This window comes from Lacerta agilis, chromosome 1, assembly GCF_009819535.1.
Source record: "Lacerta agilis isolate rLacAgi1 chromosome 1, rLacAgi1.pri, whole genome shotgun sequence".
Lineage (NCBI taxonomy): Eukaryota > Metazoa > Chordata > Lepidosauria > Squamata > Lacertidae > Lacerta > Lacerta agilis.
Window position 1 is genome coordinate 47663649 of NC_046312.1, and position 24538 is coordinate 47688186.

Sequence of the window (24538 nt, forward strand, 5' to 3'; positions counted from 1 at the left end):
ATGAATATATCTCATTTGTATTAATTTGTACACTAATACACCTTCAGTAAACTATGGATGTGCCACAATCTCTCATACTGAGTACCAGTCATAGCTATTTTTGTCACATGTGTATCTGTACTTATATAAAATAGTTTTTGTAATGCAGGGTTTCCCCCCATGAATGCATTCATTGAGAGGCTCATAACAGGAACTGACTCTCCAGTGTGCACTGGGCCAACCAGCAGTTTCCGTGTTACAAAACACATGCTTCCATACTAGTATGGACCGGAGAATACCAAAATACAATGTGAGGATTGGTGCCAAGTTCCCTAACCTCAGCTTTACATTTGCCTGAAAAAGGTCCCAATTAAGTTCGTAGCTGGCAAATAATGTTTCAGGGCCACTTCAAATGTTACACTTTAAAATGTACATCTAAGATAAAGTGTGTTCCTAAATATTAAGAGGATGAATTCCACAAATACACATAGCAGAGATGTTCACTCATTAGGGAGCTGTGACTGTCAACAGCCCTCTCAGGAATGTATGTTATGTGGCATTCTGAGGTTTGCTGCTGTTTAATGTGCGAAATGATCCTCAGTGTTAAATCCTTCTGCATTTAATACTCAGGTTTCCAAGATGCATGTTTGGAATCCTAAAGAAGGCAGCGTTCTTGACCATTGTGCTTAACAAGCACCACACATCTCATCTCTTGGTTAGGCTGCTCATAAACCCTTAGTGCTTTTAGAGTCTTTTTAATGCTAGAACGGAAATGGGTGAAAGGCTTAATTTGCTACACTACAGCAGCAGATGATGCCTTCTCTGGTATATTTATAAAAGCAACATAGAGGGAAGGACAACGGCTGCCTCTGGCTTGCTTTCTGACCTTGGGAGTTACCAAGACTGGCATTCCTGTGAAGTCATGTGACCAGGATTGGCGGGCACAGCTGTCACCAATGGAGGGGAGGGGCACAGGAGTGGCCATTCCGATTGAATTTCACTCCAGCCACTTGAGATTTTCCTCTTCTTTTCTTGCCGTGGTTTTTTTTTTTGTCTTCCACCTCTTTTGTTCATTGATTTGGGTTTTAGAAAGTTCTAGCAGGACAGCAGCATACAAGATGCTAGCCCAGAATATTAGGATGGTTGCCCTAAGACCTTGGTGGCCACATTTGCCATCTCCTGCTGACATTCCTTCATCTGAATCGTCCGAGGTTCCTGTGGTCCAGAGCTTCTGAATGGCAAAATCTGCCTTCCAGTTTTAGCACCAACTTTATTGTGTTTTACGGTGTGTCTGCTGTCCTGGCAGGTTAGTATATGACGCTCTTGAGCACAAAGGAGATGGGTCAGGACCAGACAAAGCAGCAGATAGAAAAAGGACTCCAACTTTACCAGTCCAACCAGACAGAAAAGGCCCTGCAAGTTTGGTTGAAGGTTTTGGAAAAGAGCACGGATGCTGCTGGCAGGTTTCGAGTCCTGGGTTGCCTCATCACCGCTCACTCAGAGATGGGCAGGTACAAAGACATGCTAAAGGTAAAGCAGATTTCACGCTGATTGCCTGCTCTTTTCTCTCACTAAAAGGGGGATGGGAGCTGTGGTGGGCAAGCAGGCTTTGGGGAGCAGTTCAGCAGACAAACTGCAAATACAGTGAGCCTGGATTTGGTAGTTCTCCATCCCCAGAAATTCTTAGATTGTTCATCTTTGATGTTTAATTCCCGGGAACGTAATTGTGCTAGCCATAGCATGTTATGTTATTGTAGTAGATTGTTCAGTTTTGCATGTGAAAGTGTGCATAACTGTTCAGGAGACAATGCCTTGATTTCAGTGACTCATCTGCCATATTATGCAATCTTCAGATGAAGGGTGTTCTACAAATTTAATAAATCATAGCAACAATAGCTAGACACTCCTTTGTTGTTACCATTTTACTAGCATTTATGGTCTGATGCCAGTAAGGCAGTGATTCCCAAATGGTGCTTCATCAGGGTTGCCAGAACTTCCCCATAATGTTCAGAGCACCCTGCATACCTTCTTGTGATGACCTAACCAGGGGGTAAGGGGTAAACAAAAGATGAGCCCTTATAGATCAGACCAAAGAGCTATCTAGTCCAGCATCCGCTTTCCCACAGTGGCCAGCTAGATGCTCCAGTTGTTCCCCAGCAATTGGTATTCGGAGACGTGCTGCCTTTGATCCTAGAGGGAGGCTATACAGCCATCATGGCTAGTAACCACTGGGTTGTAAGTGCTTTGCAAAAGGCCATCCAACGAGACGAGACTGGAATTCAGATATTCCAGAATCTCTGTTCTTTCTGGCCACTATGTGACACTAGTTCTCTTGAAGGCAGGGGTGGTGAATCTGTGAGCCCTCCAAATCTCATCAGCCCCAGCCAGTGTAGCCGATGTTTGGAAGCTGTAGTTCAGTGGCAGGGAACATCCAGCCCCCAGGCCTCCCCATTTGGCCTGTGGGGCAGTTTCACCCAAGCCACAGCCCTGCACTTACGTCTTTTATGACTACAGTGTAGTTCAGCAACATTTGGAGGGCCAAAGGTTAAGTCACCCTTATTTTAAGGCAATTGTAGGAAAAATGCAGTGTAGACAGTTGTGGGGGGATTATCTGTGTATCGTGGGTTGGGTGCTGGCCAGTGTACCTTCAACAGAGACTCGGCTCCACTAGTGGTCCATTCAGTAAAATACTTGAGAATCTAATTTCTTGCTGGCGCAGCGTGTACAAGTAGCATTAGCAAGCGTTTCATTTGAGGGTTCACAGAGCCCCAAGACCAAGTGTTAGCCACACAAGAGATTCTATAGAACCTAAACACTAAAGTCTGAAACATGGGCAGGTGGATACAGCCCTGCCCCAGAGAGCTCCCAGTCCTAATAGGTATGTACACAAAGTTAAAAGAGGGGCTACAGAGGAACAACAATTAGCCACCCCAACAGTTGTTTAATGTCACTTCCCCAGTTAGGGGTTTCCTGTTTAATCTGGTCACATCTTCCACAAAGCAAGTGCATTTATCTCTGTGCGGGCCTCTGAGTGATGCAATCCATCTTGAAGAGCTCACAGCCAGGTGCTTCTTAGGTAAGAGCAGATGCATTGGATGAGGAGGTGCTTAATGATGCTCAAACCCATACACAGTGGCCAGGAGCATTCCGGTTTGCAAAGGAGGGCTCTTCTTGTGTTCTTAAGTGTTCTGGGAGGGCATTCCAGGACAGCAAGGGGGAAAGGGGGAAGGCATTGCAAGGAGCAGGCACCCTTTGGATGGTTGAGGGTTGTAGGAATGGATGAGTGAAGGTCACAAGAAGGTACATGTCGGGAAATCAATGCAGAGGGATAGGCAGGAGAGCTTCCAAACTGACCAAAATATTGACAGCTTTTAAAGGTTTAAAGTCTGGGTTTCCCAAATTTGGGTCTCCAGCTGTTGTTGGACTACAACTTCCATCATCCCTAGCTAGCAAGACTAGTGGTCAGGAATGATGGAGCCGCAAGTGTGGGAAATACAGGTTTAAACCACAGAAAAACAAATGGGATAGCAGGCTTGAAAAGACACAGTAGAATCCAATGTTGTGTGAGCAGGCTTGCACTTGAGCAAGGAGACTTCCCCTCCTTCTAGTCTCCTCACCCCATTATGCCCCCAAAATCTGCTCTGAAGGGTCTACCAACTCTTTAGAGCAGATTCTGAAGGTGAGAAGAGCGAGGAAGGTGAAGTCTAGTTGTATGAGTGCATGAGTTCAGTACACACACACACACACACACACACACACACACACACACACACAGTACATGCACAAACATGCATGGACAGCATTGGCTTAGATCCAATATTAAGTCTTAAAATAATAAACAGGGACGATAACCTGTGAAACATTTAATATAGCTAAGATGACTTCATCTCTAACGTGTGCTTCATCAAGATGCTGGAAATGATACAGATACCTTGCCTTGAATACTTCAGAGTCTAAATTAAGAGACCTGGACCTAAGTTTGGAGAACCTTCTGGAATAAACAATTTATAAATGGAAAGCCTTGCCAAGCACTTCTGTTCATCAAGATGGCACTTAATTCTTTGCCTCAAATCCAGCATGGGAGCTGGTTTTAATTAGCTGGGAAAGGACATAGTTGCACCTGTTTTAACACTATATGAGAGACCACAGGCAAAGGTTCTGGATGACAAAAGCTATGTGAGTTGAAGAGGGGCTGGTCTAGGGTGCAATTCCAAGGATCAGCATCCTGGCAGCAATTAATCCCTTTCTTAATGATACGCAGAAGGGAAGCAAGTTTATGGAATGAGTTGTTAGGGCTGCTTTACCCAGAACACACTTTTCTGCATGGAAGTGAAGCAGGAAGGTAAGGAGACGCAGCAGAAAGAGAAAAATAATTGTATTGCATTTGGGTTTTGGCCAGCTTAATTTAAAAAACCAAGGCAGCAATATCCTACCATTTCTGACTCACTTGTTTCTTATACAAGAAAGCCCTTTCTTTGTCCAGGGTGCTTCCAGATTACCTGTTTATTGAGCATTCATCCTGATTTCTTTGCAAGGGTCATCTTGCAACATAAATGTTGACTATTTAATGAGCATTCTTCTTTGCTTGTGGGGAGGTTAGATGTAACTGCATCACAAGGGGTTATCCCGTGTTTCTAGTCACTTTTCTTGCCCCAGAAGTCCAACCTTTTTGGGGAAGCACCTTTGTTTCACCAGATCTCTAAATCAGCTTTAGTTATACCACTGAATTTGCTGGTAGCGCCCTCTGCCCTCCTAGCTTCCCCACATGTAACAGTTTTCTTAGGCAGTTGGCCCTTTATTCCCGCTAACCTCCACTCAAATAACAGGGTTAAACCAGAAAGCAGACAGAGTAGCCATAAAAACAATTAGTTTTACGAGCCATAAAGGAGCAGACTGCAGTGCAATGGGAAGACTGAGCCAGGGAGGCATGAGAGTGATCGGATATCACAGTGTTTAGTGTTTGAGAATGGGACCTGCACGGCTATTCAATTATTTAAGAAAATAAGTTTAGTTAAAGCTATTTAATAATGTAGTTGAAAATAAGCCAAAACAAATTATTTAGGGAGCAATTCAGTCCATTCACATACTGCTGCCATCTTTCTGAAAAGGCCAGAACTGAAATATAAAAAGACAGGGTAGGTTATGGGTAAGGAATCTCGAATTTTACTGAAATATACCTTTCCTGAAATTCCCTCACACAGAAACTCTGGTAAGGATAATTGAGTAGGAAGAAAACTGACCTTAACCAGCAATATACTGAATTGAATCATTGGAGTTTACAGTAGTATAGGTGTCAGGGATGGGGATTAATTACTATGCACATTGAGATTCATAAAAAGATAGAATCATAGAGTTGGAAGGTTCCCCGTGCAATGCAGGAATCTCAACTAAAGCATCCATGACAGATGGCCATCCAGGCTCTGCTTGAAAACCTCCAATGAAGGAGGTTTAAATTCCTCCCTCTCCCACCTTCTGTCTTCTCCTGTGACCATTGGCAGCTCCTCCTTGAACCAACATTTGAGGCTTCTTTGTCATGAAGGTCTCCTGCATCTGCTTAAACCACCACCTCTGGCCTTGATTCACCCAGTGTATCATACCTCTGTATTCTTAACTCCAAGCTCCTCAGTGCATCATGCACCTGAATGCATCACGGTTTCTTTTCTAGCAACAGAGATGATGTTTCTTAAATGTTCTGTTCTCTGCTGGAAGTTTGCAGTTGTGCAGATTGACACAGCCCGGGAGCTGGAGGATCCAGACTACCTTGCAGAGAGCTACCTGAATCTGGCTCGGAGCAATGAGAAACTCTGTGAATTCCAAAAAAACCATCTCCTACTGCAAGACCTGCCTGCACATGCAGGGTACCACAGTGAGCCTGCAGCTCAATGGCCAAGTCAGCCTCAGCATGGGCAATGCCTACCTCGGCCTCAGCATCTTCCAGAAGGCTCTGGAGTGTTTTGAGAAAGCCCTGCGCTATGCCCACAACAATGATGACAAGATGCTGGAGTGCCGCGTCTGCTGCAGCTTAGGGAATTTCTACACACACCTCAAGGTGGGTACTGCTCAGGCAGGAAGTGGAGAGGGACTGCAGTTAAGAGGTTGGACAATATGACAGGAGCAGAAGGAATTTGAGGCATGAAGACAAATGTCCATGAGCCTGTCCAGATTGGTTTGGTCATGTAATGTGCTGGATGAGGTCAGGAAAGTATCCTGGTGACAGGCAGACATCTTTGCCCCCTCTTAGGCTGCCCCACAGTGAGTGTGGGGAGCCATCATGCAGGCCGAAAAGATCCTGACAACCCTTGCCAACAATAACAGGAGGAGCAGGGCACTGAATGCCTAGTTAGCAGAGGTGGCAGTGCCAAGTTGGCAGTCCTTAAAGAAGGGCTTGACTTGGAGGCTGTTCCATATATGACAGTTTTGGTATAGGAAGCCTGCAAATTACGCAGGGGTTACATTCCAGCAATCACGTCTAAAGCCAAAATCAAAACACATTGGGTGTAGTGGCGGGTGGGATTGCCAGAGTCTTTTCCCCCTGGACACCTGTCCCCTTTCCGTCCCCATTTGTTTGTTTGTTTGCCAAGCACATAAGGCTGATTATGCACAAGTTAAATGTGCTTTAAAAGCACTGCTAGTACCAGTGTTTTCTATTGGAGAGTGTTTGGCAGGTCCCCCCCCTAATGCTTTACATTTCTGAGAAGGAAATTCTCCCAATTCTGGGGGAAAGAAGCATATTCCTGTTCTGGGGCAATAGCCCCCCTGACCCAGGGTGTAACCTTGGCAACGCTTGTTTTTAATGCATTCTCACTTTAAATTTGGGGATTTGTAAAAGACTCAAACCCTTTTCCCAAATTGGTGTTCACTAAAATCTATACAATGTCCCTTTGAAGAGCAACAGCAATGTGCAGTGTAGGTGGGTTCCCCTCAGTTACTGAAAATAGGTGAGTTTATAAATCTGCTAATTTATGAGAGATCGTGAAATTAAGAGATTGATCAGAAATAGGCATGTCTGCTGTACATACCATACAATGCATGCACATTACAGCCTGGCTGATTAGGGACTAGGTTTCAGCCTGCTTGCAGAATTAGAGATAGGTGCTCCCATTATTACCTTGACAGGCCCTTTGCTGCTCCACAAGCAGTCTTAAGGTCTCATGCTTCTCTCCCACCTACCTCTTTCCCTGCTTTTGTCTCTTATCTTTTTAAGGACTATGAGAAAGCCCTGTTCTTTCCATGCAAGGCTGCGGAGCTGGTGAATGATTATGGAAAGGGCTGGAGTCTAAAGTACCGAGCGATGAGTCAGTACTACATGGCTGTGGCCTATCGGAAGTTGGGGCGCTTGGCTGATGCAATGGAATGCTGTGAGGTACAAGGTGGTGAGGCACTAAAAAAAGAGACAAGTTCATCCCCTGGCATCTCTAGTTAAAAGGTCAAATAGACCCTAGAGAGATTCTGCCAATCAGAGTGGACAGTATTGAGCTAGATAGACAAACAGAGGGTCTATCTAGTACAAATAGATAAAGGCATCTATTGCAATACATGCCCTGTAGCTCATACAAGAATACTCCTGCTTTCTCTTATTGCCAGCAGATAACATGGGTGAGGGCTCTGCACTGCAAGTGGGGCACAAGACCAATATACAATATATGAACACCCTCACCCGCAAGTAGATGCAAAATTCTTAGAGCAAACTGGATCTATGGTGTGGTTGAAAAGGTTTAAATTCTGATTCTGTGACATTTTCTTGCTAGGAGTCAATGAAGATTGCCCTTCAGCATGGAGATCGTCCTTTGCAGGCACAATGCCTGCTCTGCTTTGCTGATATCCACCGCAGCCGTGCAGATGTACAGGTATGCAGGCCCATGCGGAGTGGGGTGGGGGGCAGCCAGGTACACTTGCCCAGGACTAAGCCAGCTGGGGTGCCTCGCCAGAGACCCACTGCTTTTTGGTTTGAGTTTATGACTTTATTCTAACAAGACTCCTGTCCTGGGCCTCAGACAAGCTCTGCATGCTCCTGCAGGTATGAAACACCCATTCCGTCCTATGAAACAGGCAAAAGCAGTCTGGAGATGAAGTTATAAGGCTTGGAGAGTGATTGACCTCTCTTATACCGCAGACAGCATTCCCCCGTTACGATTCCTCAATGAGTATCATGACCGAGATTGGGAACCGTCTGGGACAGGTCCAGGTGCTGCTGGGCGTGGCCAAGTGCTGGGTGATTCAGAAGGAACTGGACAAGGTCAGTGATAGGCTAAACTGAAAAGCTGAATAGATGACACTTGATTCCCCTTCAATCTCTTTCGTTTCAGTTCTTTCCCCTAAATCCCAACAAGTTGGCCCTCGCAGATACCGCCTTAAATATTCTTAGTACTGGTAAAGCCTAGCCTGTACCAACCCAATGTTCCTGTGCATGATTTTTATTTCATGAACTCAGAAGTAGCCTAAGACACCAATGTAGCAAATGGGGAGCAGAGGGGGATTGATGCTTATCACCATGGCACTTTATTTCTTCAGTTCCATGCTCATTTTACAGAAAACTGTAACATCCAGTTCCGACCAAAGATCCTTGGTTGTGGCTGGGGAAATTCAAAAGATCACAATAAGGCGAATCAGGAGATAACCGTGAAACATTAAGATTACCTGTTCCCATAATAGATACGGTACGATGGTTTTTCTTTCAGGGTTAGTGAGCATGAAGAGACAGAGCCAATGCCTTCCTGCTCAGATATGTTCACAGACCATTCGCAGAGAGTATGACTAAGGATTCCTTCATGGCAGGGGTAGATGGGAAATCTGCAGCTCTCCAACGTGGGAGGCAGCAGTTACAAGTTACCAGTTTCTGCAGCCACCGTGGGCGCTGTGATTGTCCAGCGGTTTGAGTTTGCCCCTACAGACCCACTCCATTGTCTCTCGAGACAGATGGATGCCAACAGCAGTAATCAGTTGTGACATGCAGGACCATGTAGCTGCACCATAGGTTTCTACAAAAGGCCTTACCAAATTGACCAGCTTAGTTTCTGTTCCTTCCCTAATAATCTCTAGGGTGGAACTAGGCTTTCTCACTGCCACTGCACGGTTGAGTCAATGAGTAGATATAGGAGCTCCGATAGAAATGCACACAATAGATTGTAATAATTTTCAAAATAAATTTCAAGCTAAAGCCATAGCCTTTTTCACCTGAGGTGTGTTTCGGCATGCAACATGAAAGCTGCATAAAATGCATTTATTTCTGTCTCGTCTGCAGTAATATGCAGCATAGTGAGTTTGTTTAATTTCCCACAGGCACTAGAAAGTGTCGAGAAGGCTCATGAGCTGGCAGAGGGACTAGGAAACAAGGTCAGTCCTCTCATTGCCAATTCCTTGTGCCAATTATGAGGTAATCTGCTCTATTTATTTAAAATATTTGAGTTGTTTCCATCTAAGTCATATTCTGAGAAGACTCACTGAAATCAATGGCCATTGACTTTGATGGGTTTACTCTAAATAAGAAAGGATATAAAAAGTTGAATATCCTAATTGAAGGGAACTCGTCCAGTCACCACCTACAGCTTATGCCCATTTGTGGGTGCAATGAAAACGAAACCGCCTGGCATATGGAGCAGCTATGTTCATAAAGTCCTTAAGAAACTTCTGACTGATGGATTCTACTCTGCAGTTGCAACCATGTTCTCCCTTATTTTGTTATTATTTTATTATATCCTGAAATTAATCTATTTTTTAAAAATGAAAAGAACTGCACACTCTTCAGCTACAATAAGATTGTTTAAAAAAAAAATCTGAGTGAGACATACCAAATACTTGGTGACAGAAGACTAACCTGGCAGATGGTAGAGGACAAGGAGGAGACACAGGAGGTGACAAAGGTGTCAGAAAGCTGTAAAAGGGACAGTTTTATTGTGGATTAAGGGTTCAAATGGTTGGATCCACAGAAAGCCATTCTAGTCCTCTGAGATGCCCTTTCCATCTTTCCCCATCTCCACACAGCTTGGCCTGCTGAAGATTCACTGCCTGTGTGAAGGAATCTACCGCACAAAGGGGCAGCAGCGAGAGCTTCGCAACCATGTGGTGAAGTTTCACGAATGTGTGGAAGAAATGGAGCTTTACTGTGGCATGTGTGGCGAATCCATTGGAGACAAGAACCACCAGCTCCAAGCTTTGCCCTGCTCCCATGTCTTCCATATAAAGTAAGTAGCAGAAAAGGATGCATCACATCATAAGTGATAGAGCTGAATGACTGGGGGATGTTGGTGAATGAATGAATGAATCCTTTATTAACGAATGAAGGTCTGCTGTTAATGACACAACTCTTGTTTTGTAGAGAAGTTGGCAGGGAGGTATATTGAAGTTTATAACCCAGTAGGAACTAGGTCATATTGCACCACAAACTAGACACAAAATGTGGGGAATTGGAAATGGAAGAAAGGATGGATTGTGTTTGATGTCTACTCCAAAATGAGCAAATAGAATAATAAAATCAGGAAGCAGTTGAATGTCATCTATTCCAAATGTTGTCCAAATTTAGCATATGCTGTGCATTAAAAAAGGAGTTGAGGGGGTAATCTGCCTTTCATGGTGGGAAATGCAACAGGCAAGTGGGTAGAGCAAGTAAATGGAGCAACTCCATGCTTTGCAGAAGCATGGAATGAAACTAGGGAAGTTCAGGAGTGGTTTGGAAGGCTGCTTGTAAACAAAGAGGTCCTGGAGGCCAGCATCAAAAAGAAAACAGCAAATGACCTCATGGACGAGAAATCTTGGCATCCATAATCTGGCAAGGCTAACTTTAGCATGTAGTAAATAGCAGATCAAATATTAAGAAACAAAAAAAGAGAATATGAACAGGTTGGTAGCATAGCCATGACTAATGATTAATGTGAGTGGATAAAACCCACAAATTGCAGCAAATGAGTTGCTTAGTTTTCTTAAATGAAAATGAAAGCATCCCTGTAACAGATTTGGAAAACAGTGATACTCTAAGTAGATGCATTAAGATCAGTGGGCTTATGTCCTTTAATTTCAATGAGTCTACTCTGAATATTGATTTGTGTGGCAGTGTGTGTTTTTAATGGTACCGTTTTCTGCCTTATTCCTGTATCTTAAATACTAAGATAGCTCAGTTGGTAGACCTTGAGACTCTTATTCTCAGGGTTGTGGGTTTGAGCCCCATGCTCGGCTAAAGATTCCTGCGTTGCAGAGAGGGTTGAACTAGATGATGCTTGTGGTTCCTTCCAACTTTATGATTCAATTATGAGTATAGGTAATCAGTAATATCAGGTCCTAATCCTCCCTAAGGACTAGTTATTTAAGTTAGGACTTCCTCTACACTCCAGCTCAAGGTGTGCTTCTTTTCCACTGCAGGTGCCTTCAGACCAATGGGACACGTGGTTGCCCCAATTGCCGGCGCTCATCTGTTAAACCAGGATTTGTGTGATCCACCGAATCCATGATTTAAGAGAGTTCATTCGAGAAGTGTCAAATAGCTGGAACATTTTAGGCTCATGGTACGGAGATGGGGAACCAATGGGTAGGAAGAGGGTCTCCTGCAGACTGGATGCAACATGTGGACCTAGTTCTCTGCTACCTGATGTTCCACACATCTGAGTTGTGGATGTCTACCTGGAGTTCTCTGACATCTCGTTCCTCAAAACCAGTTATCACAACCAATATGTCACCTCTGTTCTTTGAAGGGAGTTGGTTAGCATGTCTTTCTACTATCCCAGTCATCTCATTCTCATGTTCTGCTGCTTCTGGTAGCTTCTACCAGGTCCAGTTCTGACACTCATACCACACACCTTGTTTTTATTCATTCCTCGTGGGAAACAAAATTATCATGACAACACACTGTACTTGGGTGATGTAGCTATGGAGAGGCACCAGCCATTTCCCAAGTATTGCTATGTTACTTCCTCATGGCATGTATTGGGTGCCTAGCAGCAGTTCCATGTATATACTTTGGGAAATTAATATGATATCCATAATATAAAATAGGATCCTTTGATGAGCTCACCTGGCTTATCAAATTCAGCTTCTTTTGCCTTAGAATGTTCAGCTCTGTGATGTCTCCACCTGTCCTTCAGCAATGTGTTTGTGTGTCTGCCATAGTGTGCTTCGGATTCTGCCCAGAGTATTCGATTTATTTGGCTTGAGAGCTGCTCTGTTCTGCTCCTGCAGAAAATCCAGTTGCTGCATGGACTACAAAGGGAAAGCCTCTTGGGCCCGGGTGGGGGAAGGTGTTGGGGGGTGGGTGGGGCTTTCTTTTGTTTTATTCCTTTGCCATAGTATTGTGATGTTACACAAGCAGAAGCAGTTAGCAGTTATCTGTCTGCAATTATGTTGTCTTCAGTATATTTATACATTCGGTAAAACTATTTCTACTGGAATCAATAAAGTCGTATCGGCCAATGACTCAGTATTTTCGAATTACCTTGACACAGTTGTATCTCCCACCACCACCACTGCCGCCCACAAACATTAAAAGCAGTTTTTAACCCAGTAATGCATGCTGTAGTTAGGAACACAAAATCAACAGTATATTAATAAAAAATGATGCTATCAAAACAACAACAACAACAACAACAACAACAACAACAACAACAACAACAACAACAGAAACTAAAAGAAAACCAGAATGGAGAGAGAAGGTAATGGCATCATTTTTAATGCAAGACCTATTTGAGGAGAATTGGAAAAGGCTTGTGAGCAACCCTAAGTGTGGATGAGGGAATAAGTCAGTATGTTTGTTAGGGTTTTTGTGGATTTCTTATGCTATGTGTGTGCAGAATCTTAGCAGATTTCACAAGAATCCTGCTTTTTCACTGCCAGTGGTTTTTGGTTTGACAGCAAGTTGACTTGGGAGGTGGTTGGAGGAGGAGAGATTGTATTTTCTACAGTTTACAGTGGACTTTGGGATCCCTTCTGTACAGCCCTACAGGAGATTACAAACAGGAAAAGTTCTTACCAAAAGCATATTTTAAAGGCTACGCCCCTCATCCCTATAATGCAGCATAGGAGTTGCATGATGATGAAGACTTGGACCCTGATCTATATGTAGCATGCTAGATTAAATCCGTACCTGTGTTTTACAGCTTTCCAGAAGACACATTTCACAAAGTCTGCAATCCTAAACACATTTGTTGTGAGGTCCCACTGAACTCAGTGGGATTTACTTTTGAGAAAATATGCTTACAGTTGCATAGTGTGTGAGGAATGGCATTGAGAATCTTCTTTCCCCCTAGTAAATGCAAGACTATTAAGCAACAAGCTTATAAGCAATAAGCAACAGGTTTATCAAGCAACTAGTGAAGACAGACACACTGGAAAGTCATTTCAGGTCTTTAGTTTATTTTTCTAGTTGTTTGTTATAATACAGCAGAAAAACCACAACTCAAGACCATTGTCTTCAATAGATAGACAGTATTGAATAATTGAATTAATGTACTCGTATTACACATCAATTCAAGTTGTTCCTAACATGTCAGCAGAGGCAGTTAAGCCGAGGTAGGTTTAAGACAGAACATTCGCATTTTGTAAGCAGTTTGCCACACAACTAAATAGGTAAAAGCTGGAGCAAGGTGTGCTTTAAAAAAACCCTTCAATTTATACTGAATACTAAATTGATGTTAAAGGTAGTAGCAAGGTACCAGGCTTTGCCAAGCTGTGCCCACTAGATGTAAAAACAAAAAACAACTTTCAACAATGCTTTCAAACTTGCCTTTTCTTATGTGAAAAAATGTGTTGTTGGTTTTTTTTATTAGGTTGTTCTGAAAGGGTTTCCTGTACAAGGAAGAGGGGAACTGTACAATGACATGTTAATGTTGCTATATTGCAAATAAGCAAGCTCGGGCTTTATTAGGATTTATACCCTATCTTTCAATAAATTATCAGGGTGGTGGCTTACAGTAAATGTTCCTAGCATGGATTGTGGAGGGAGGAGAGCTGAGACTGAGAGAGTGGCTTGCAACAATCTCCTAGCATGATGTCACCCATTATTAATAATCCATCTTGCTGATGTGATGGTGGCATGCTGAGAGAGACAGTGGCTTATATGACAACCCTCTAATGAAGTCCACTTTTAGCATCCCCATAATGCAGAATGCGTGAGAATTTTAACCAATTGTGGGTCACGATCTCCACGTATCTGATGGGGGTCTGAGTGAGAATGACTTGGCAGCGGTCTTCATTGTTGAAACATGACTCGGATCCCGGTTTCATAAAACACATTTTATGTAGATAACGGCGATTGCGCAGGAGAAGAGCGCTAAGGGTGTGCTTTCGTCTGAACCACCTGACGTCGTGCGTATGGAAACATTGCGACGCTGTCAACTAACTGAGCAATTTAAGGGGAAAGTTCACAGTTAATTGACTGCCTGAATATTTTATCCCTAAAAGGCTTTAAAGCTAAGCTGGCCTCCAGACTCGTTCTTCCCTGTTGCTGGCCCCCGTTTTCCAGCCCTGTCAGCAAACAGTATATAATAACCACGTTTAATGAACTTATGTCAACAACACGTTTAGGTGGGGACGAGGCAGCAGCATACTGTTAAAAATAAAAATTAAAAGCTTGCTGGTTGTTACAGCTAAGGAAAACCTAGCTGAGCTGTCCATCGCTCGCGTTTTCTGTTCACATACGCGCAAAATAAAGCCAGGCGCATTTGTGATTGTTTACCCGCATTCTGAAACGGGATGTTTTCCCCCTCCTCCCGCAACGTAAAACCGAAATCGAACGGAGGACGAGGGGAAGGGTGCTTGTCCTGAAGTTTTTATCTCTATGGAACTAAGTCGTCCGAGGCTTCGGCCGCTGCCCCAAACTAATATGGCAGCTGAAGCGCTCGAAATTCTACTAAGGACCTAGGGAAAGACTCAGCGAATTTGAGCGCGTGGTCACATGACTCCAGTGTAGGGAAATCGCCTATTTCACCTGCTTCGGCAGATTCGACTGTCCCGTGTTTTCTCTCTGGGTTGAGGAAAAGGCAACAGGTGACTCAGCTTTAAAGAGACAGGGGGAACCTTGAGAGACGTCGGTCGCGACTGCAAAGACAGTCATTATCGCTGCTCTCGCCAAGCGCGTCGAATCTGCTGCTTCAAAGGCGGGGCTTGGCTAGTGTGGTTAAAGAAAGATGGCGTCGGTCTGGGATGAAGCGGAGGTGAGGAAATGGGGGGACGGACTGATGAGGGTGCAGGGGGGCGAAAGGGGACTCCGTGGTCTCGGTACTGTTCAGCGGCAGAAATTCCCCCGGTCGGGCCGCTCCATGGCTTCCGCGGAAGGGTCCAGGGTGGGTGAGGAGGGCCCGGGCCCGAGGAGACGCGCTTCTTCTGGCCATGACTCTGTGTTTCTGCCTAGGATGGTATCGGCGAGGAGGTCCTGAAGATGTCCACGGAAGAGATCGTGCAGAGGACCCGCCTGCTTGACAGCGAAATCAAGGTGAGGCTGCGCTGGGCTGGCAGAGCCGGTGGCTCCAGGTTGCCATTGGCCCTTTTCAGTCTTTTCTGTATAGTTCCCTTAACCGAGACACACACCCGGCTCGCCCTTCCCCTTAAAGACCGTTCTCGTCACCAGCCCCACCTGGCATACCTGTTCTTCGGCCTGCCTTTCGATGCAAAATGCCCAGTCACTTAAAGTGTCACTTAAGTCCCGACTGCAGTATACATTTAAAGCAGCATCATAGCGCTTTAAACAGCCATGGCTTCCCCCGAAGAATCCTGGGAAGTGTAGTTAACAGTGCTGAGCATTGTTAGGCCTTCCCTATTTCCATCATAGAACTACAATTCAGAATGGTCTAACAGTAAATCTGTCTTCCCAGGGAGCTCTGGGAATTGTAGCTCTGTGAGAAGAATTAGCCGAGAGTTGTTGGGAGACACTTCCGTTTTCTTCTACTATGGCTAAATTATTTTTGCTGCTGCTTTTTTCTCTCCACAGATTTGTTTCCTTTTATTTTTTGTTTAGTTGCCCCTCTCTGGACTTGCATGAACATACTTATGTTGATGCTTACTTTTTGAAGTAATGTCTTACTTGGAATTTACAGATCATGAAGAGTGAGGTGCTGAGAGTAACCCATGAGCTGCAAGCCATGAAAGATAAGATCAAAGAGAACAGTGAGAAGATAAAAGTAAACAAAACACTGCCATATCTAGTTTCCAATGTCATAGAGGTGAGTTTCTTATGCCAATAGAAAAATGGATGCTGCGAACAATGAATGATTGTTATTTGTGCACATGAGACAATCCTCTGGTGCTTTAGAACAGTGTTTTTCAACCACTGTTCCGCGGCACACTAGTGTGCCGCGAGATGTTGCCTAGTGTGCCGTGGAGATGGTTGGGATTTCCCCCCCTACTCGGGTGAAGATGTCGCGGTATGGCCATTACGGTGGAGGTGAGTGGCGCGGGTGGAGAAGAGACCGCAGCGACGCCTCTCTTTGGCTCTTTTCGAGGCCCCGCTTAGCTAAATTCGCGGCGCCTAGGAGGGGACTCCCCTCGGGGTAACGGCAGACGGGGCTTGTGGCCGGACCTGGCGGGGTTTGTTTTCCCGCCCTTCGGCGCTACTGACGCTGCGCGGGCAAAATGGAGGCAGCGATGAGATGGGCGGGCTGGTCGAGGGAAGAAGCCGCGAGGGCGGCACCGCGGTGGTGCGTTTGGCGGAGCCGTCGGCGGAGGGAGGGCGGTGCGAGGGTGGAGAAGCGGCGCCGGAGGGCGTGAAGGGCAGTTACCACTGCTTGCTCTTCCTCTGCCGGCTGCCTGCTCGTTGGCGCGCTTTCCAGGAGCCTCTAATAAAGGGAGCGGCGGCCTCCCCCTTTCTCCTTCTACACGCGCCTGCTTAAACTTTTGTGCCCCGAAGTATGTGAAGTGCGCTTCCTATGCGGGTTTTTTTTAATTAATTGCTTTGAGTATCTCGGCTATAACATCCAATTAGATTGACAGAAAAACTAGGCAAAATCTTTTGCGTTGATACAGGGTGTCGGTATAATAGTATTATTTTCCTCCTTGCCGTCGCTTTGACGTGGGCCCTTCCCCGCCCCCTCCATAAGCTGCCAGCATGGATGCTGGAAACTTGCGTTTATGATGGTTGCAGCCCTCCTTTTGCGGTTCAGTGGGAGTGCAGTTTGGCAAGTGAAGTGAACATAGCCTGAAATTGGCTTAAGACTATTAAGGACGTGTATTTTCTTGGAATTTTCCATTAAAAAATCTTTTTTCTTTTGCGGGCACCGGACTGTGTCCTGGGTATGGGGGGTATGTGGGTTTTTTGACATCATCTTCCGACTTCCTTCCCGCCAAAGCACAGTGTGCGCAGCAGCGGAGAGAAGAATTTCTGTTTACTTACTATTTCATAATAGAGTAATTATAAAATACTTTCTTTGTGTTTATTTGATTCCTATTCAAGAGAATTACTTTATATATAGTCAATATAGGCACAGAGTTAATTTTTTTAACATTTTCTAATGGTGGTGTGCCTCGTGATTTTTTTCATGAAACAAGTGTGCCTTTGCCCAAAAAAGGTTGAAAAACACTGCTTTAGAAGATGGCTTAAGATGGTAGTACTAAACTAGTTCTGCAAAGAGAACAGGGATGGAGTCTGTGGAGAAAGCACTATAACAACTAGGCCTGTTAAAATATGTATGTATGTTTTAAAAGGCATTATTTCTAATGTTGTCATTGCTGCAGAGTCCCTTTCATAGTTTTCACTAGCTCAGTTTGATTTCTTGATGCAACTTCTTGGCTGCAGTGCTAAATAAATTTATTAGGGAGTAAACCCCACTGAAGACAATGGAACTTAACTTCCAAGTAAGTATGAAGACAGTTGTCTCTCTCCCTGTGCTTTAATTTGCTAGTCTGAAAAATAGATAAAGTCATAAATAAATCAACTGCAAAGAGGACCTACATTTCTTGGCAAAGGCAGCAATCTGCAGTCTCCCTTTGCATTTCTAATGGTGACTACTTTTCATTTTAAAACGCAGGGGAAAATACTGAGACAACGTTTGGACACTAGTTATTAGCTTATATTTTGCAGTGAACCACCCTGGGAGCTGTTTGGCTAAAGGGTGATATAAGTAAATGCTTAATAAATTAAATTGTGTCTGCCTATATTACACAATATTTCCTAGCTGTTGTGCAATAGGCAAAACTACCTACTGACTTGTACCTACTGATTTCCCCTGCAAATGAGTGGTGGACCAAGATAATTCTGGAGGCCTCAAAGACTCTTCTGTTAATGGTTGCTGGATAACTTGGTGCTTCTTTCCATTGCTGTGTGTAATTGTCAGCCAGGATTATGATGTGATTAATTGTGGTATGCTTGCACTCCTGTTGTTCTCTGCACCTCTAGCTGCTAGATGTTGATCCCAATGACCAAGAGGAAGATGGAGCAAATATTGACCTTGATTCTCAAAGGAAGGGCAAGTGTGCTGTGATCAAGACCTCTACTCGTCAGGTGAGAACAGCATGTTGAGAGTGCTGTCATTTATACACACATATATGAAGCTACCTTGTACCATTTTAACTGGAGGTGCAAGGGATTGAATCTGGGATTTTGTACATGCAAAAAAGTATTATTGTTTTATTATTTATTAAATTTGTTAGTCACTTTATTTTGCTCAGGGCAACCCAAAGCAGCTTACAACCAAACAAACAAACAGATCCATTGAACCCATTGAAAATAGCCATTGAATTATGCACCCCCCCCACACAAAGCATTAAAGATCATGGCATAACCTCCCAAGAGAAGCTTACCTGGCATATCTTTTAAACCTGTTTTATTTCAGCAGGCATTTTTAAGCTAGGCTTTTTTTAGGTTTTAAGAGTGTATTTTAGACTTGTTTGTTGTATTGAGCATTTGGAGAACTGATGGAGCCTAGGTCAAATCCAATTATTAATATTTTGTTGCATTTTCTTCAACAGACTTATTTCCTGCCTGTGATTGGGTTGGTTGATGCTGAAAAACTGAAGCCTGGAGATCTGGTGGTGAGTAGTTTCTGCTCTGCGCAACCATAAGCAGCCATAAATACATACCTGGTTTGTTTTTCATGATATACTGTTGAGGATAGTTTACCATAAATGAGGTATCCCTAATTGTCTTGAGAATTATTATGACATTTTAGTAATCTGCTTGCCACCCCAAGCAATCCATTTAGCCAATATTTCTTAGCTGTTTGATTTAAGTCCATAATGTTGTTTATTGTTTAGTCGTTTAGTCGTGTCTGACTGTTCGTGACCCCATGGACCAGAGCATGCCAGGCCCTCTGCCTTCCACTGCCTCCCACAGTTTGGTCAGACTCAAGTTGGTAGCTTCAATAACACTGTCCAACCATCTCTTCCTCTGTTGCCCCGTTCTCCTTGTGCCCTCAATCTTTCCCAACATCAGGGGGTCTTCTCTTCTCATGAGGTGGCCAACGTATTGGAGCCTCAGCTTCAGGATCAGTTCTTCCAGTGAGCAGTCAGGGCTGATTTCCTTCAGAATGGATAGGTGTGATCTTCTTGCAGTCCATGGGACTCTCAAGAGTCTCCTCCAGCACCATAATTCAAAATCATCAATTCTTCAGCGATCAGCCTTCTTTATGGTCCAGCTCTCACTTCCATACATCACTACTGGGAAAACCATAGCTTTAACTATACGGACATTTGTCAGCAAGGTGATGTCTCTGCCTTTTAAAATGCTGTCTAGGTTTGTCATTGCTTTTCTCCCAAGAAGCAGGCGTCTTTTAATTTTGTGGCTGCTGTCACCATCTGCAGTGATCATGGAACCCAAGAAAGTAAAATCTCTCACTGCCTCCATTTCTTCCCCTTCTATTTGCCAGGAGGTGATGGGATCAGTGGCCATGATCTTAGTTTTTTTTGATGTTGAGCTTCAGACCATATTTTGCACTCTCCTCTTTCACCCTCATTAAAAGGTTCTTTAATTCCTCCTCACTTTCTGCCATCAAGGTTGTATCATCAGCCTATCTGAGGTTGTTGATATTTCTTCCGGCAATCTTAATTCCGGCTTGGGATTCATCCAGTCCAGCCTTTCGCATGATGAATTCTGCATATAAGTTAAATAAGCAGGGAGACAATATACAACCTTGTCGTACTCCTTTCCCAATTTTGAACCAATCAGTTATTCCATATCCAGTTCTAACTGTAGCTTCTTGTCCCACATAGAGATTTCTCAGGAGACAGATGATGTAATCAGGCACTCCCATTTCTTTAAGAACTTGCCATAGTTTGCTGTGGTCGACACAGTCAAATGCTTTTGCGTACTCAATGAAGCAGAAGTATATGTTCTTCTGGAACTCTCTAGCTTTCTCCATAATCCAGTGCATGTTTGCAATTTGGTCTCTGGTTCCTCTGCCATAATAGTCCATAATAGACCTCCCTTTTAATGCAGCTGAGGTATGTGTTAATGCTGTACAGCAGGGGTTGCTAACCCAAAAGTGGCCCTCCAAGAGTTTTTTTGTGGCCTCTCAAGACCCCCACCTCCCCCCAAAAAGAGAATTCTATTTAAAGAAATATTGGATACTTATGAACACGTGAGATTCACTTCACAAAAGAACTGCCTGGTGTCTTATTATGGGGTTCTTGTTTACTCCTCTGGTGCTGAATCTTGGTGCATACAATAATTATTTTTCTTATGCCTCAGACTAGTGGTTTTAACATGACTTATGATGACAAATATTCCTTTTCATGAAGGTCTGTGGCTGTTCCCTTTTCTCAGTTTAGTAACTATTTTTTAATATCTTGTTTGATTTCAAAATGGAGTCCAAAATTAAACCAGTGCAACAGTGCTTGTTGATTCATCTAATGCCCAGAAATAGTAGCTCTAATGTTTAATTGACAGATTCTTGATGGATTTGCAACAATAACACAAGAGAATTTAAAAGGGGGAGGGGCAGAGAACATGACCTAAATATGTTGATTTTGGAGTAAAGAAGACTAATTCCTGAACTTATATCTGCAGGGAGTGAACAAGGACTCTTACCTGATTCTGGAGACCCTGCCCACAGAGTATGACTCACGGGTCAAAGCCATGGAGGTGGACGAGAGGCCTACAGAGCAGTACAGTGATATTGGGGGACTGGATAAACAGATCCAAGAGGTGAGAACAAGAGGCTGTGGGCGGGGGGGGGGGGAGCAGTCTTTTAAGCTGTAAGCCTGCAAGCAGGGATTGTCTTGTTTTGAATATGCCTACAGCACTGGATACATTTTAGGTGCTTTATAAATGATAAATAATACCTGTCCTGGAGTGTGAATTAATGGGCAGCATGGTTCATAGTAAGGATTCCTCGTCTCTTTCTGTCTTGGCAGCTGGTAGAAGCTATTGTCTTGCCAATGAATCATAAAGAAAAATTTGAAAACCTGGGTATCCAGCCTCCTAAAGGGGTCCTCATGTATGGACCTCCAGGAACAGGAAAGACACTTTTAGCAAGAGCATGTGCTGCACAGACAAAGGTAAGATTTCCCAAAGTCCAGGAACTGTCTTAGTATTGGGTAGGGGTCTGTATGGTGATTCCACAGCTGTGTAGTCCATGCCCCAAATCTAAATCCTTTCATACTGCATTTGATTTGATTATTTTATTTCAATATTAGTTTTTAAAATTGCTTTACTTTATGGAAGTGCATACTGATAGGATGGAAAATACTGTATTTAGTAAAAAAATTGTTTTCCTGGGGTACCACACTTGTGCAGAACCCACAAGCCTGCATATACTTTCTTTTTCTGCTACCCACTCTCTAGGCTACATTCTTGAAGCTGGCTGGCCCACAGCTGGTGCAGATGTTCATTGGAGATGGAGCCAAATTAGTGCGAGATGCCTTTGCATTAGCAAAGGAGAAAGCACCTTCTATCATCTTTATTGATGAACTTGATGCCATAGGCACAAAAAGGTAAGATCCTGCGACTGTATATGATCTGGAAATCATGCCAGGCTCCTTTGTGAAGCCAAACAAGACTGTAATGTACAAGCATTGATAGGATCCTTTCTGATTTCTGTAAGAATATATGTTGGATGAGAAGATGACTGAAATTTTGTAGTCCTGATTGAGATCCATGGTAGCTGTTGAAAAACTACCCCCCTTATAGGCTAGCTCCGTATACAGGCAACAGCAGATTTGCATGGGGTTTCATTTCCTGACCCCTGTGTGCATGAGCGGAGCATGCATAAGTCCACTTTGCTCCATCAGGCCCCCTTTTCCAGCCACTTCTAGGTTGCTGCGTACCCAGTCACACATCAGTTGGTGGTTGCCTGTACATCAACTACAGCTGTTTTTGGACAGGAATAGTCTGGCCATAGTGATTCATGCATTGCTATAATCAAGTCTTGAGGTTACCAATGTGCGCTGTATGGGGCTACCCTTGGGCCTGATCTGGAATCTCCAGTGGGGGCTAGATTGTTCATGGGGACAGACTTTCACCAGCACAGAAGTCTGGTGTTCAAAAGCTTGCATTGGCTTCCTGTACACTACTATGTCAAGTTACAGGTGGGTAGCCGTGTTGGTCTGCCATAGTCGAAACAAAATAGAAAATTCTTTCCAGTAGCACCTTAGAGACCAACTGAGTTTGTTCTTGGTATGAGCTTTCGTGTGCATGCACACTACTAGGTCAAGTTCAGGGTTCTTGTACAAGGGCCTTAGCAACCTGGATCCAGGAGACCTCAATAACTGCCTACTATCTCTGTCCCATCAATGAAGTATTTGGGGTAGTCACTGTTAGCACTTCCCCATGGCTCAGATGCACAACTTGTACCCACCAGGAGCCATGTGTTAGGCATTTTGGGCCCAATTTTGTGGAACTTCTTTCCATTTGAGGTCAGACAGGTCCCCTCCCTGTTGAACTTCCAGCACCTACTGACAATTGTTGTTACAGCAGGCATTTTAATTGATGTAAGATTTAATTGAAGTAAGATTAGGCTTATACTTGTATGGTGAACAAGAAAATAAGGTTTCTGCAAGGGATATGCTGTGTAACAAAAGTTGAATTTCTACCATGATTTCTTCCAGATTTGACAGTGAAAAGGCTGGTGATCGGGAAGTACAGAGAACTATGTTGGAATTGCTGAACCAGCTTGATGGATTCCAACCCAACACACAAGTCAAGGTAACTTTCCTTTGCTTGAGGGTACAAGGTGGGGGTGCTGCAAGCAGAGATTACAGAGTGGCTTTCGAATCCATTTTGATGAGAGAGATGTCAATAGGTTCACCTGCATCTCAGAGCACTGAAATCACTGCTCCTGGATTCTCTCTTATCCAGGTGATTGCTGCAACTAACCGTGTGGATATCCTAGACCCTGCTCTACTCCGCTCAGGGCGACTGGATCGTAAGATTGAGTTTCCAATGCCCAATGAGGAGGCTAGAGCCAGAATTATGCAGATCCATTCACGCAAGATGAATGTCAGGTATTAAAAAAGGAATGTGGAAATGGCTGGGTTGTGGGCAATAGTATTCCTTTATTCTCCAGGCCCTGCCATAAGTAAACTATAGAGTGTTCTTGTCTTGGATTCAGTAGGAGCACTATTGGGCTTAAGAATCTTGACTTTCTCAAAGCACAGTTCTGATCTTTATGGCTGTAAACACACGTTAGCGCTGGGTGGTACTTGATGTAATCTCAGAAATCTAAGAGATAGCCAAGCAACATTTCCAGTGGTCAGGCGGGGCTTTAGTACCCATCGTTGCTTCTTTTCTTTCCCTACAACTTGTCAAATCAGAATAATTTATTCAAATTTAAATAAAGTAAGTGCTTAATTTTATACAGAGGGCAGGTTTTTTTGCTTTTGTGGTGCAGAAATTAATTTTTATCACTGATTATGCACAGCCCTAGCTTTGAAGTTGAAGCATTCTCAGGAAGTTTTTAATGTGTCCTTTCCAGCTGAGCTCTTTTCTCCTTTTAAAAACATAATTTCTTTCTCTGCAGCCCTGATGTGAATTATGAAGAGCTGGCTCGTTGCACAGATGACTTCAATGGGGCACAGTGCAAGGCAGTTTGTGTGGAAGCGGTAAGTAGATCTACCCACCCACCCCGCACCCCCCAATGTTGCTTCCTTTGAGAAACTGCCCTCAGCAGCTGATGCTGAACTGGGGAGAGTGCCTTCAACACAAAAGAGTGGCAGTTTTCCGTGATGCATTATTAGGGTTTTTTTCTGAGCCATCCTTTTTCTCTTTGGATCAGGGGATGATTGCCTTACGGCATGGAGCTACAGAGCTTACCCATGAAGATTACATGGAAGGAATCTTGGAAGTCCAGGCCAAGAAGAAAGCCAATCTACAATATTATGCCTGATTCTTGCACCTGAAGCTAATTATTCAGGCTTTGGCTGAGAAACCAGGATCACGAGTTGGATCTGGAACTTTCTTACTTTCTATTTACCTGATGGGCTAAAATAAAGCATTTGCTTTGACTAAGGCAGCTGTTATGTTGCTACACCTTGAAGAAAAAGAATTACCTTCGTGGAATGGTACCCTTATGCATGTATGAGGCGTATGTGTTCCTTTTAACCCCTTAAAAACACCAAAATTTGCACAAAGTTTGTCATTTGCTGTTTGTGTGATTGAATTCTTAATCTTTTAAAAAATTACGCCTTCACCACAACATTCCAGTTCCTGCTGATG

The 24538-nt window shown here is 43.8% G+C and overlaps 2 protein-coding genes across 2 annotated transcripts; both read left to right on the top strand.

The window, feature by feature from the left end:
- Window positions 1–783: 783 nt before the first annotated feature.
- On the top strand, window positions 784–12197 carry RAPSN (receptor associated protein of the synapse). Its single transcript, XM_033148013.1, is given in 9 exon segments — window positions 784–1509; window positions 5689–5796; window positions 5798–6028; window positions 7184–7342; window positions 7728–7826; window positions 8093–8215; window positions 9259–9312; window positions 9961–10160; window positions 11332–12197. Coding segments are annotated over 9 exon segments (1263 nt in total). The 5' UTR covers window positions 784–1293; the 3' UTR covers window positions 11405–12197.
- Window positions 12198–14989: 2792 nt separating this feature from the next.
- On the top strand, window positions 14990–24454 carry PSMC3 (proteasome 26S subunit, ATPase 3). Its single transcript, XM_033148016.1, has 12 exons — window positions 14990–15113; window positions 15311–15391; window positions 15993–16118; window positions 18287–18391; window positions 18859–18921; window positions 20894–21031; window positions 21241–21384; window positions 21671–21819; window positions 22933–23029; window positions 23183–23328; window positions 23844–23925; window positions 24099–24454. The coding sequence occupies exons 1-12, from the start codon at window positions 15087–15089 to the stop codon at window positions 24207–24209; spliced, it is 1269 nt and encodes a 422-aa protein (XP_033003907.1). The 5' UTR covers window positions 14990–15086; the 3' UTR covers window positions 24210–24454.
- Window positions 24455–24538: the final 84 nt, after the last annotated feature.

What these genes read in the sequence shown, in the direction of transcription:
- PSMC3 (XM_033148016.1), top strand. Translation starts at nt 15,087, where the DNA reads ATGGCGTCGGTCTGGGATGAAGCGGAG. An exon ending in TAGTTTCCAATGTCATAGAG is followed by an intron (nt 16,119 to 18,286) that starts GTGAGTTTCTTA and finishes CTGCACCTCTAG; the next exon opens with CTGCTAGATGTTGATCCCAA. An exon ending in TGAAGCCTGGAGATCTGGTG is followed by an intron (nt 18,922 to 20,893) that starts GTGAGTAGTTTC and finishes TTATATCTGCAG; the next exon opens with GGAGTGAACAAGGACTCTTA.